Source organism: Lissotriton vulgaris, chromosome 10 (genome assembly GCF_964263255.1).
Source record: "Lissotriton vulgaris chromosome 10, aLisVul1.2, whole genome shotgun sequence".
Classification (NCBI taxonomy): Eukaryota; Metazoa; Chordata; class Amphibia; order Caudata; family Salamandridae; genus Lissotriton; species Lissotriton vulgaris.
Window position 1 is genome coordinate 196,287,134 of NC_141698.1, and position 15,023 is coordinate 196,302,156.

The window sequence follows — 15,023 nt, forward strand, 5'->3', positions numbered from 1 at the left end:
CTCAACGCACAACCCTCTCTCTCGTGAACGTATAGTGTAAACGGCTTGCTGTAGTCAGGAGTACCTAACACCGGGGCCGAACACAACGCATCACACAATTCAGAAAAACTTTTCTGACACTCTTCAGTCCATGGCAAAGGAGTCGGAACGTCCTTGCACGTGAGGGCTACCAATGGCTTCACTAGCAATGAAAAATTTGGAATCCATTGCCTGCAGTATGACGTGATACCTAGAAAGGCACGCACATCTCTCTGAGTTGTTGGCACAGTCATTCGAGCGATCGCTGCAATTCTCTCTGGGGTCAACCTTCTTCCCTCCTTTGACAATAAGTGACCTAAATAGGTTACTTCTTGACAACAATATTGCAGCTTAGAAGATGACACCATGTGATGTAAGTCACAGAGATGCTGTAACAGCGATACTGTAGCAGCTTTGCAAATCTCTTTAGTGTCAGCAGCTACCAGCAAGTCATCACGTACTGAATCAAGGCCGCACCAGCCGGTAACACAAACGCATCAAGTTGACTCTTTAGGGCTTGGCTGTAGATCGATGGACTCTCACAGTAGCCCTGAGGAGCGCGTTTAAACCTGAAGCTGCGACCACCTAATGAGAAGCCGAATAGATCTCTGCTTTCCTCAGCAATCGGAATGCTAAATAAAACATTCTTCAGATCGATCATTGAGAACCAAGAGGCAGAGGCTGGAATCAGAGTCAGTAAAGCCGTAATGTCAGGCACCACAGGAAATTGTGGAATCACAATTTTATTTACCTCCCGTAAATCAATGACAAAACGGTACACATGAGGCTTGGATGGATCAGTTTGTTTCAAAATAGGTAACACAGGACTATTACACACATTTCCCCGAGTTTCCTTAATAACATCCTTCTTGATCAAGTCATAGATGATCGCTAACAGCGCTCGTTCACCGTCAAGAGAGATACGATACTGGGGAATACGTGGTAATCGCACATTCGATTTCAATTGGACAACATAAGGTGATATATTCAGCAGGCCCACGTCATTGGGACCTGTGGCCCACAAAGACTCAGGAAGAGAACTCCATTCCGGTGGGAGCTTATCAGTTGACAAATACATAGGAGAGATCACTCTCTGACCCAATGTAAGCTCCACTCCCGCAGGAGAACAATACAGAGTCGCATATAACCGTTTCAACAAATCCAGGCCCAAAAGATTCTCACCACAACCAGCAGTCAAAATCAAAGGAGCTTCTAGCTCACGAGGCCCAATTGTAAGGGGCAAAGGCCTAGAGACCGGATTGCTAATGGGGGCGCCAGAGAATCCAACGGAAACATTCGTTAAGCCAGACAAAGGTGCGCCAGGGAGTTTCGAATGCATGATGGAACTTTTCGCTGCACCAGTGTCCAACAGAAAAGGCTCAACTACGCCCGATGTGGCAACTGCGACGTAAGGCCCTCTCTGATCAACCGGAATTGATACTACTCCCTCTCTTTGTCCGTGGCTGTCCTAGTAATTACCGTCAGCATCGATATCATGCTCGACGTAACAGTCGTCCACATGATACTGTGCAGATCTACCTGATGATGAATTGCGCTGATCAAAGCAATTGTTCGAGTCTGATGAAGTGGTAGAACGCTCATTCTGATTTTGAGTAACACCGCGACCTCTACCACGTGATGCCTGTTGAGGACCACTACGACCTCCTCGAGCCGAAACACCATTATTTCGGTTGCGCAAAACCGGACAATTAAACTTCAAATGGCCCTCACCTCTACACTATGCGCATTGATTGTACCCAAGCATAGATCTCGGTGTAGAGGAGTCAGTACGCGACTGAGTCCTAGAAGACTGTGATTGTGATCTATTTTGCTGCTGTGAGTCATTTTGATTCGAGCGCGGAGGGTACGCTTGCTGCAACAGAACCTTAGTTTTAAGATCCTTCGTTTTCTTATCTGCACGATCATTTTCTTCCTTTTCTCTGTTTTCATAATATTGAGCCGTAGCTAATATTTGAGCAGAGGTAGAAGCGGCCCACGAACTTTCGGAATTCTTCAATTTGTTGCTGAGCTCAGGCAACAAATTCGATACAAACTTATCTACAAACAGTCGCTGACCTCCCTCAGTGCTCATATCCTGACCACTGTGATCGATGAAAGCTTCCTCAAATCTGGTAAAGAAATCGGAGACACTCTCGTCCTTCTTTTGCTTACACGCAGACAGTTTATCCCAATTAACTCTCATTGCCGGCATAAGTGTCTTCATAAGTGTAATAATCCTCTGGGGCAGATCAGTAATGAGCTGTTCAGGCTTAGCCCCGCCAATTTGTCGTCCGTCGGCCGCCGCAAGAGCAGCCCAATCACCGCCTAACTCGGCTACGTGATTCTCTTGACGGATTTTTGCCCAAATTGGTTGAGGTACTACATTACCGAACAGCAAGTCGATATCGGCAAGGTGCATAATAGTAGCATCCACTAATTGGGATAACTCCTTATAATAACCTGCCGGATTTTTGCGGGGGTCAGGTAAAGTTTGCTTCACTTGCAAAACTTCCGACCGCTTCCATGGGAGGTGTATCCAAACTCTCTGGAAATGTGGCAAAATCGCGGGATTAGCAGCGGGATTACCTGGCATCCACACTGGGGGGACTTCTCGCATGGGATACTGACCAGGTTGTGCCATCCACTCCTCAGTGGAGTCATTAAACAATGCTCGGGGTTGTACTGTAGATCGGAAGGATAGGAGACGCTCTAAGGCACGTCGAACATTACCACCCACAATCATACCGTTCGAAAACTGATTCTGAAGTTCAGTCATTTCGGGCGGTACATTGTCTACCTCATCATTATCCCACTCCTCTCGTAAGGATTTACGCATTTCCTCAAACACAAATCTTTGCGTGGGCTCATTAAATTGAGAAAACGTCTCAAAAACTATGCGCGGGGTGTACTTAGCAGGATGCCTAATCCATTTACGCGTCATTTTCACTAACGTATCACTCTCCCTACCACCAGGAAGTTGACTTCGTCTTTGAGAGACATCAGAAACATCGGACCCAAGGATTGGTCCAAATGGAGAGTAAAGATTAGCAACAGCATTAGGTATGCGACTACGGACAGAAGGAGAAGAGGAGAGAAGTACAGGGGCAACGACATGGGGACTAAACATAGGAGCAGTAGGAACAGTAGAAACAGTAGGGGTAGCCAAGAGAGCAGAAGTAGCGGGAACAGCAGACTGAGAAGGTATAGGCAGTGGAGCAGTAGGAAGAGGGGCAGGTAAGGGAGCAGGGACAACATGAGGAACAAGAGGATTCGGAAGGACAGGACCAACGGCAGGCTGACCACCAGCTGCCGGAACAACAGGTTGAGGAACAGGAGGAACCACAGGGGCTGTAGTATCCTGTGCGTATGGAGGTGGTGATTTCAGTAGATAGGACAACAAAGGGTCCTCTACCGCTTCTTCTCCCTTTTTATCAGAACTCGACGGTAAAACAGGATAACACTTATCCACCGCCATATGTTGCAGTCTAGCAAAAACTTCCTTTTCCTTCTCTTCTTTGTCTCGCTGGAACTGCTCTGCATTTCTCATCACCGTAATGATACCTTCCCTCTTATTTTTCTTAAGTTGTTTAATTTCTTTCTGCTTGGCCTCTTTTCGCCATAACCGATAGGAATCAAACATGGCCGGCCTAGATTTCTTTTTAAACAATTTTGCTTCGAGATTATCCAAAATTGCAGTTTCGAAACTACCATGAGGTGGCCAACTAAGGACACCATCGTCTTTAGTGTAGCGGATCCAATAATCATTATATACGATAGGACCCACTCCATGGCGACTATAGAGCTCATAGATCGGAGTTCCAACTAGAGGTATCGGACATGAGTCCTCCAATCGGGAATCCGTACCGCAACATTTAAAGAAACCAAACAAAGTACTACGGCCAGGCATCGTGCACACTGACCGAGTTTACAAACTTCAAGGGTTATCGAATTACGATGTCCTCGCAAAAATGCAAGACCCTCGGTTTTTGGCAATTGCAATCGTCAAATAAAACCCAACAACTAAGAACCAACAACTAAGAACCACAAATGCAATGGAACCATGCAAACAACCAAGTTTCAACAACAACCAAGGACTCTGGGAGCGACCCACAAATACTTAACTGAAAGAGCAATGGCGTCACCAGGAAGGCCCGTCTATCGTCTTGCCGTACAAAGGACTACGCCAGGCGCCAAAACAGGTCGACAGTCAGGGCATCAGTCTGTCGCAGCCGTCAGGAGGCGGGAATCTTCGCGGGAAAAGTCTTCGGACCACTTATTTCGACAACGGGATCGATGAAGCGGGGTGCACCTTCCCTCGGAGATTTCACACGAAGTTCCTCACGATCGTCGGGCTTTGGACCGGTACCGCTGATGTCGCCCCACATTGGGGGCCAACTGAAGGACTGGGCTATTCTAAGGCCCAGCGGTGCCAGGGGACAACACCTGAAACCTTCGTGGGTTACCTGTTCCGGCGTACAAATCACAGAGACACGGGACACTTCCTGCGGCGTCAAAGATCAGCGTTTATTTACTGCACGGATACAGAAGTCACAAGAAGTACACTACGTGTAGGTTCTGGGAGACTGCTTCAAATTGCAACAGTGGATCGCTCCTTTTATACATATTTTAGTCATAGCACAACATGGCGAACAAAAGGTTACAACTCAGTTCCCACAGTAAACTTCAAAAGGGTTGCTTTCATGTATTCAGGAGCCCGGAACATAATTACAGTAGCATCGCCGGTTCCCAACTGTAAAAGTACGTTATCCCACCATTAAGTACATTCCATTCTAGCTGTAAACGAGTTAAGAAAAAGAGACAGAAACAGGTGCAAGGAAGACAAGGATAGACAACAGATTGAAAAAGAGTGTAGGGGGCAATATCGGAAGCACGATTGCAGGATCGAAGGATTCGTGCCTAATGCATGCACGGCTGAAACAATAGACCGGCACGGCAAGATGAGCCTCGAGCTGGGCCATCTGCCTTTGCAGTGTCATCCCCCTCGTTATAAAGACACCCTCAAAGGAACACGTGTCTTCCGCCAGAGCTTGGGAATCCCAGGGTCACGAAACGGACAGTGTCGCTGGCTACTTGAGGGCAAGAGACAAAATGGATGCCGTATCTAAAATGGAACCCGTGGGTTCAGATGGGGAAACCCACGAATAAGACGAACGGTTCAGGCCACCGTAGCGAAAACGCGTACACCCACTAAACTCGTCATTTGCGGTTCATAGATACCAAACTCGTCCATATTCGAACGAGTCGGAAATACCATTATGATTGTCACGGAACCTCACAAGGGATGCCCTGAATCAAGTCATGCCTTCCGGTTCCCGACTGATGTCAGCCACAGGAGGGTGAGGAAGATTGGGAGGGGTCTGGTGACCCTTTAACAGATCAGTTAGATTATGATCCGGACTGGAGAGAGGAACTGAGGGATTCCAGTGGTCTGGACACCTCCCCAGACCTAGGCATGTTGTCTCTCCCTACCGTGGTTACAGAGGTATGCAGTGGTGTTGCGTAGGGCAGCCGAGGCTCTCCACCTACGGTGGCAGTCGAAGCTCTCCACCTACGGTGGCAGTCGAGGCTCTCCACCTACGGTGGAAGTCGAGGCTCTCCACCTACGGTGGCAGTCGAGGTTTTCCACCTACTGTGGCAGTCAGGACTAACCTCCTGACAGAGGTCCTTCAAATGGCAGCGAGCTCATTGGAGCCCCTGCTGCAGTTTAATGAAACCCTCACGGACATCCTTTTGGGCATGTGGTTCATCCCCAACACCGGGGCTCCTGTGGACAGGATGATTCTCCAGTATTAGGGGTGTCTTTCATAGATTCACATGCCTGAATCATTCCCCGTCGTCGGAGTGGGAGCCCACGGTACATAAAAAAGTAGTGAAATATACCCTTAGTACATAAGAGATAACAATATACCCAACCAGGAAGTAAAGTAGCCCTAGCTACAGTAAAAGAAACTTCCACATTAGAACCTGTCCATGTCATTATGTATGGACCAAACTGCAGCCAATCAGGCCACAGCTCCCACCAGCAAGCTCTCCCCAGAGACCCAGGCTCTCAGATTTTTTACCGCACGTCGTGTGATAGGGAGTCCTTCTGAGCTCTGCTCAATTCTTCTCTTGGATAAAGTTTCTTCTTCAAGGAAATGTCTTCTTCAAAATCCCTTTTTAGGGCCTGCGACTCGTGTGGAAAGGCGAGACTGTTTAAGGAAGATCCACACACTCGCTGCATCTACTGTTTATACCCTGACCATCAGGTTAAGGACTGCAGCATCTGTCGAAAATTCTCTCCTAAAACCCTCAGGGACAGAGAGGGTCGCCTGTTGCTGTGGCTGCAGAAAATGAAAAATAAAGATGAGCCACTTTCTGAGGTAGGAAGTTTTGCCTCAGAATCTACCAAGGGGTCGAAAAAACGGAGAGCTGAGAGTACTGTGCCTACTCCGAAAGCTAAGGTGTCTAAACACCAGCTCGCCTCACAGGAGCCTTCTACTTCAAAGGCACAGAAATCCTCTGAGAAATCTGTGAAGGTCCCGAGCTCTAAAAGAACGGAGTCTTTGGTGTCCCCCGTGAGACCTATGACTAAGGCACCAACAACGTTGCCAAATTCCAGTCAGGCTGCCTCTGCCATGACTTCTACATTGACTTTCTCCTCACCTAAATCGACCATGGTGATGTCCTCAGCTTCCTCTCCAACTTTTGTTCATGTGCAGGTTCGACCCATCTCGTCGACGAAGGTTTTCACACCTCTCGTCGACGATCAGACATCGACGGCACTGAAGCAGTCGACGAAGAAATCCTCGTCGTCGTCGACGATTGCTCCGTCGACAAAGAAGACCTCACTGTCGTCGACACCATCGTCGATGAAGATGTCGTCGACGGACCCATCGGCGACGAAGAAGACCCCGTCGACGGACACGTCGACGAAGACGTCGTCGACGAAGGTGAGGATTGTCCCGTCGACGGCCCCGTCGACGACCTCGTCGACGATGAAGACTGCTCCGTCGACGGTTCCCTCGTCGACGACGAAATCCAACACGTCGACGAAGGTGACGCCATCTCTAACAACGAGAGAACCATCAGCTTCTTCATCAAAAGCGACGACACAGAGCTTGATTTTGCCAGGCAATCCATCTACGCCAAAATTGTCGTCTTGTACTGACCTACAGGTATGGTCGGCAAAGACCACTGCCATACCTCTTCCTTCTCCAGCCACTACTACGGCTTTGCTGCAAAAGAGGTCCTCTCAAACAACGCCATTATCGCCGCTCCAGATGCCAGATAGGCTGTTAGATTCTGAAGTAGAATCTGGAGATGAACTGTTTCAAGCGGCGGAAAGTCCCTCTGACTTATTAATACATGTAAAGGATCAGGAGGAAGACGAACAGCAAATCCAGGTACCTACATCGGTACCCACTTCTGCGACAGGAATGCAGATGCCGATGGAACTTTACGAGAATCTGCAGTATATGCTGAGCGATTATTATCGCCGATTCCCGCCTTCGGAATCGGGCGATTCGCATATTACCTCCCCTCAGCCTCGCGTGAGTAGAGGTCCAAGGCCTAATAGGCCGGAAGAGGCACAGGCTACCCGACCTGCCACGCCAGTATCTCCCCATCAACAGGAGGTTGGCGATTCTGATGAGGACACCCATGAGGAGGGGGAGTTGATTAGATCGGACTCGTCGGAGTATGAGGACTACCAGGCTGAATCGCCATCCCCAGAGGAACAACCGAAGGCTGACTCACCGCCGGTGGATATAGCGAACTTCCATAGACTTATGGACAAAGCCACTAAAAGATTTCTGGTTTCCATGGAAGCGAAACAAGATGACTGCTTTCTTTATGATTTCAAGACTTTGTCTCAGAAGCAGAGTTGGTCTATTCCCATTATAGACTTTATCTGGAAGGAAGGGCTTAAGATAATGGCCACGCCAAATTCTGCTCCCGCAGTATTGCCGAGAGTCGACAAAAAATATAGGGCGCCAGCCTCTTCACCTGCCTGTCTCATCGGCCAAGCTAAAACGGACTCAGTCATTGCGCAGGCAGCGCAAAAAAGAGCTAGGAACCCCTCAACTCAGGTCTCCATTCCAACGGACAGAGATGGCAGACGCCTCGATTCCATTGGTAAAAAGGTCTCCACTATCGCGGCCACCACGGTTAGAGCTGCTAATTCTTTAGCAATTCTTGGTAGGTATGACAGACAAATGTGGTCTGACATATCCCCATACATCCAAAAATTACCTGAGCCAGACCGCTCTGAGGCCATCAAAATCCTACAAGACGGCGAATGTGCGTCGTCGGAAATTATCGACGCTGCAGTGGACGTAGCGGCCACAGGTTTTAGACAGTTGGCAGGAGCTGCAGTGCTCAGACGAGAAGGATGGTTAAAATCTACGTCTTTTCGCCAGGAGGTACAGGCCAAAGTTTTAAATATGGCTTATGACGGCGAATTCCTGTTTGGCTCGCATGTGGACGAAGCCTTACAGTCCATTAAGAAGGATACAGAAACGGCACGTTCGTTGGGTACTCTGCAGTACCGTAAGTCTTCCTTTCGTGGGGCAAAAGGAAGGGGTAACTTCTCCAACAGAGGGGGCTATTACCAGCAACGCCCATATCAGACCAATCAAAACAACCAAAGGTACCAACCTTACAAACAACAGCCTTATGGCCAAAGGCGGAGCACCTTTACACAATCCAGAGGAAAATCCACTTATCGAGGTAGAGACAACGCCAACAAAAAGTGAGGAAAACATCCTGCCGCCACTCTGCCTATGCCAGCCACGAATTGGAGGAAGAATATCCCTGCATTACTCTCAATGGTCCAAAATTACAACAGACAGATGGGTCTTGGATGTAATCTCAAAGGGTCACGTATTGGAATTTGTAAAAGCCCCTCCAAATTCGCCCCCAAAAGGACCACCCCCAGCACATCTCAAGGAGCTGTTCCTCCAAATCAATGCAATGATTCGGAAAGGGGCAATCGAGAAGGTACCTCAACATCAGAGGGGTCAAGGGTTTTACTCTCGTTTCTTCTTGATACGCAAAAAGTCGGGGGAGTGGCGCCCCATCCTCGACTTGCGTGCCCTCAACAAATTTATCAAGCAATTGACATTCAGAATGTTGTCACTGCAGGAGATCCTCCAGTTTCTGACGGAAGGCGAACATATGGCAACCCTGGACCTACAGGATGCTTACTTCCACGTACCCATCTTCCCCAGGCACAGGAAGTTCCTAAGATTCAGAGTGGCCGGCAGGGACTTTCAGTTCAAGGTCCTTCCCTTCGGGCTACGTTCAGCCCCGAGAGTATTCACCAAGATGTTGGCACCGGTGGCGGCCCACTTACGGTTGCAAGGTATCCAGATTTATCCTTATTTGGACGACTGCCTTATCAAGGCCAATTCCTATGCCACCGCAAGCAGCCACGTCCAAACATGCCTGTCTCTATTTCAAGACTTGGGTTTTTCAATAAATTTCGAGAAATCATACCTGACACCGTCTCAGAAGACGTCTTTCCTGGGAGCGACTCTGGATTCCAGGAAAGCTCAGGTTTTCATTTCAAACGAAAGGCAAGCCAAGATCCAGGACCTGGCGAGAGCACTCCTCAGAAGAGAGTGCGTTTCAGTTCGACGATTAAAATCTTTCCTGGGGATGTTGTCATCATGCATTCTCCTGTCTCCGAACTGTCGTCTGAGAATGAGACCACTGCAAGAGGAACTCGGCCACCAGTGGGTGCAAGTATCCGGTTCCTTCGAAGATGTCATCGTCTTAACACCTCGAATGAAACACGCAATTCGGTGGTGGGCTCTGGCACGCAACCTGCAAGTCGGCCGCGCCTTTCTAGAAGAAGTCCCCAGTTTCGTCGTCACCACGGATGCCTCGCTGGAAGGTTGGGGCGCTCACCTTCAAGGGATGACAATCAGTGGCAAATGGAACGCACAACAAAGGACATGGCACATCAATTTGTTGGAGTTGAGGGCCATTTTCCTCGCCCTGAAATCATTTCAAGTGACTCTGTCAAACTCGTCCGTGTTGATCCGAACAGACAACACGACGAGCATGCACTACCTGAACAAGCAGGGGGGCACAAGATCGGCCCGTTTGTCTCAGCAAGCTCAGGAAATCTGGAATTGGGCCCTGGAACACAATATCAACCTGACGGCAGTTCATGTCCCGGGAGTAGCCAATGTCCTGGCAGACTCCCTAAGCAGATCCAAAAGCAGCACTCACGAGTGGGAACTGCATCAGCCAGCTCTGGACCACATTTTCCTGAGATGGGGTCGCCCCGAGATAGACCTATTCGCGACCTACCACAACAAGAAATGCACCCATTTCGCGAGCTGGACTCCTCACAAGGAGTCGTGTGGGGACGCTCTCTCTCTGAACTGGAAACAAATCTTTGCCTACGCCTTCCCTCCGATCCCTCTGATCCCCAAGGTCATCAACAAAATGAGGAGACAACCGTGTCGTCTGATTCTAATTGCCCCACGGTGGCCCAGACAATACTGGTTCACGCAGCTTCTTCTCCTCTCAGAGTGCGATCCAGTTCAGCTGCCTCAAATTCCGGATCTTCTGACTCTACAAGGCGGAAAAATATATCATCCAGACCCTCATTCTCTAAAATTGTCAGCTTGGCTCCTCAACACCATGAGTTCGCGCATTTGAACATTCCTCAAGACTGTCAGGAGGTCCTGGACAATGCTAGGGCGCCTTCCACGAATAAAACTTACAGGCTCAAGTGGAAGCGGTTTTGTGCTTGGTGCAGGACTGTGGGTTTACATCCTATCCATGCTGAACCAGACAAGATTTTGCCCTTCTTTTTACATCTTGCTAAATCGGGCTTGGCACACTCTACACTCAAGGTGTTCTTAGCGGCAATATCGAGATACCGACAGGACGGTCAAACTTCGCTGTACTCTGCAAGGATTGTCCAGCAATTCTTTAAGGGTTTATTCCGCATGTTTCCACCAGTCCGTAGACCGCCTCCATCCTGGCACTTGAATATTGTATTAGCTCAACTCATGCGCCATCCTTTTGAGCCAATTCATAAAGCTGATCTAAAATTCGTCACCTGGAAGGTGGCTTTGCTACTGGCCTTGACATCTGCCAGAAGGGTCAGTGACATACAGGCATTTTCCTCTAAACCACCTTTCTTGCAATTCACAAATGATTCAGTGATACTGCGCACCAACCCGAGGTACATACCCAAGGTGCCATCGGATTTCCACCTGAATGAGCCAGTCATCCTTAAAACGTTTTTTCCAAGTCCGCAATCTCCAGCGGAACGAACTCTACACACGCTGGACATCAAGCGGTGTCTCAAGTTCTATCTCTCCAGGACAGCTGCCATCAGGAAAACTGATCAGTTATTTGTTGCGCATGGCAAACCACGTCAAGGCAGTGCAGTCACTAAACAAACTATCGCTAGATGGGTCTCTTCAGCGATTGGACTCTGCCATCTACAGGCGGGTACACCCTTGCCAACCTTGCCCAGAGCACATTCTACGAGAGCAGTTGCTTCCTCAACTGCTTTGTTTGCTGGTGTGCCTCTCCTGCATATCTGCAGAGCTGCTACCTGGTCCAGCAGGCACACATTCACGAGGCATTACTGTCTGGAAGCTTCGAGCGACACCGATGCCTCGGTGGGGAGAGCAGTCCTGCGTAATCTTTTCCAATAAGGTGAGCCTCTGCTATTTCTCTCCCACCTCCTCTTGCTCTTTTACGCCTATTTTATTATTCCTTTGTGGTTTCTGCATTACTGCTATGTGCCTTGGCGTCCAAGAGCTGTATATAATGCTATGACTATTACTGCTCACTACTCTGATTCAGGCATGTGAATCTATGAAAGACACCCCTAATACTGGAGAAGAACAATAGTTACTTACCTGTAATCTGTGGTTCTCCAGTATTGGTGTCTTTCATAGATTCACATGCACCCACCCACCTCCCCTCAGAGGCTCACTTGGCTTTTTTCTTCTATACTTATTCCGGTACACTCCGGTGCTACAAAAATCTGAGAGCCTGGGTCTCTGGGGAGAGCTTGCTGGTGGGAGCTGTGGCCTGATTGGCTGCAGTTTGGTCCATACATAATGACATGGACAGGTTCTAATGTGGAAGTTTCTTTTACTGTAGCTAGGGCTACTTTACTTCCTGGTTGGGTATATTGTTATCTCTTATGTACTAAGGGTATATTTCACTACTTTTTTATGTACCGTGGGCTCCCACTCCGACGACGGGGAATGATTCAGGCATGTGAATCTATGAAAGACACCAATACTGGAGAACCACAGATTACAGGTAAGTAACTATTGTTCTTACCCGACGCCACCGCCCAGGCAACCCCACTTTCCTCTCCCAACACCCCACTCCTGAGAGCTTGGTGGTTCAAGCCTCCACTCCTAAAGGCACCTTCCCTACCGCTCCACCGGATAGGGAATCCAAAAAATGGGGCCACCTTGGGAAGAAAATGTTTTCTTCTGCCAGCTTGGTACTGCCGTCGGGAAACACTGCTTGTCTGGGCCAATACCCACACTCTGTGTGGGATACGGTGGCTAAAGTGCTGCCTCAGCGCCCGGAGGAGGCCCTTGCAACACTCTCCCGAGCATTTGCAGAGGGGAGAGACGCAGAAAAGTTAACCATCTGCTGTGGGCTGGATACCGCCGACACACTTGGCATGACGGTTTCCATGTCAGTAGCCCTTCGACGCTACGCCTGGTTGCGTTCGACTGGTTTTCCCAGGGAATGTTGAATGCCCTTTGATGGCCGTTGCCATTTCGGCGACAGCTAAAGCTCTTTAAGGTCCTTGGCCTCTCCACCACTGGCCCAGCGCAGTCTGCCTTTCGCCCCTTTCGTGGCTACGACAGCGGTGCCCCACTTTGTCCCGCCCAGAGCCACAGGCCACCACAGGCTGTTCAGTCCCAGCGTGGCCGGGGACGTGGGACCACCGGCGTGGTTCTGGGGGCCAACGGGCGGGCGAGTACACAGCAGCCCTCTCTGCAGCAGCCTCCAAACCCTCCTAGCCCGACCTTTGAGGGCCACCAAAGGCCATTGGGCGCAGGATCTGCCATCACCACCCCCACTGGCGCACCATCACGTCGGACAGGTGAGTTTTGCAGATAGTCTGAAGGGGCTACTCCCTCCCCTTCGAGACTACCCCTCCCTCCTGAGACTTCCCCTCCCTCCTGAGACTTCCCCATCCTCCTGAGACTTCCCCTCCCTCCATGCCACCTCAGTACCATCGCATGATGGAGGATCACCTGGCCCTTCTCCAACAGGAAATTTTGTCACTCTTGGCCAAGGGGGGCATCGAGCACGTTCCTGCACCAGAAGTAGGTTGTGGTTGCTATCCCCACTAATTTCTGGTACCCAAGAAGGACAAAGACCTGCATCCTATCTTGGATCTCAGTAACGCCAACCGCTTCCTCTGGAAGGAGAAGTTCAAGATGTGGACGCTCGCTCAGGTCTTGTCTGCCCTCGACCTATGGCCCATCCTTTGCACACCTAAGCTCCGTTTGTGTTACTGTCTGGAAGCAGTGCAGACACCCTAGCAGCAGATCCTTCTCAGTCATGTCACCTAGGGCACTGGCAGAAGGCATATATGGTTGGAACCAGAAAATGTAAACTTTCTTAAAGTGACATTTTTAGAGTTGTAACTTAAAATCAGTCTTCATCATTAAAGCGGATTTTAAATTGCAATGAATTTGGGTGTAAATAATATATTTCTATCTGCTTACAATATAAATTTGCACATGTTAAATATAATATGGCTACTCGGTGTTAGGCAATGGGGGAGAGAGGCCTTACAACAATGGAAAAAGAACTTTAGGAGTTTTTCTCTGCCAGGACATATAAAACTTAAGTGTACAAGTTCTAATTTTTTTTAAATAAAATGCACCCTTCCCAATGAGCTTTTAGGGCCTACCTGCTGTGGCAGGCCTGAGACTTGTTTACAAAGGCTACTTTAGTGGATGACACAATGAGTACTGCAGGCCCACTAGTAGCAATTAATTTGCCTGCCATGGTTACCAGGGACTCAGAAGTAAAAGTTCATTAAATTGTAAGTTAGTTGTAGGTCAATTTTATCGTGTTTGAAGAAGAGATCACAAGCACTTTAACACTGGTTACCATTGGTCAATTACAGAGAGTCCTAAAGCTCACAAACAAATTCCGCACAACAGGAGGGAGGAAGGCATAAGGTTAGGGGGAATTACCAACCCATGGATGTTTGTTCTAACACATATCCTGAACTTGTAACGAGTAGTCATTTAAAAAAAAAAATTAGTTACAATTTTTTTTATTTTTTGTTGTGTTAGTCAGGGTGAAGGAGTCCGTCTACTCCCTGAAGAAAAATCGGAGGCTCAGAATCTACTTCCCGACAATGTTTCAGATGAAGATCAAGAAAAGATCTATGGAATTCTTGGTCAAGCAATGTGTCGACCTGCAGGGATTCAGGCAAGTAAAAATGTCCCTCAGTCATTTTCTCAAAATACCAGTTAAAATGTTTGTGTTTCACAGCTTGCATATACACAACATTTTTGCTTTTGTCATGCCTGTGTTTCTTATAGGATGAAGACATGACCCTTCAAATAGCAGAAAGTGATGACAATGAAGAGGACAACTTGGTGGATGTGATTTGGCGCCAGTTGTTAGCCAGCTGTCCTTGGCTTGCAGATGTAGATGAAAATACCTCAGAGGGTCTAATTAAGTTGTGGAGAAAGGTTGTTGATCGCATCTTCAGTCTCTATAAATTGTCATGCAGTGCCTACTTCACCTTCCTTAAACTGAATGCTGGTCAGGTATGTAACAAAATGCAACAGTTCAGAAATATTTCTGCCTCCTATTGAGAACTTATGGCAGATGTTATGCTGTTTCTTTAAGTTTGCAGCAAACGTATGGTTGCTGTCAGCTGGCAATGCTTGTGCTGGTCTCTGAGTTTGTGTGTGAAGTGTCTTGATTTGTAACTAAATGGTTTAAACTCAGGCAACCTTATTATTAAA

At 48.5% G+C, this 15,023-nt stretch overlaps 1 protein-coding gene across 1 annotated transcript in view; it reads left to right on the forward strand.

Moving 5' to 3' along the window:
• Positions 1–15,023, forward strand: part of SMG1 (SMG1 nonsense mediated mRNA decay associated PI3K related kinase) — a 1,828,328-nt gene that overhangs the window by 899,611 nt on the left and 913,694 nt on the right. The window contains exons 33-34 of the mRNA XM_086940872.1: positions 14,340–14,478; positions 14,592–14,822. Of these exons, the coding sequence (XP_086796998.1) occupies positions 14,340–14,478; positions 14,592–14,822 (370 nt within the window). The remainder of the gene's footprint in view (positions 1–14,339; positions 14,479–14,591; positions 14,823–15,023) is intronic.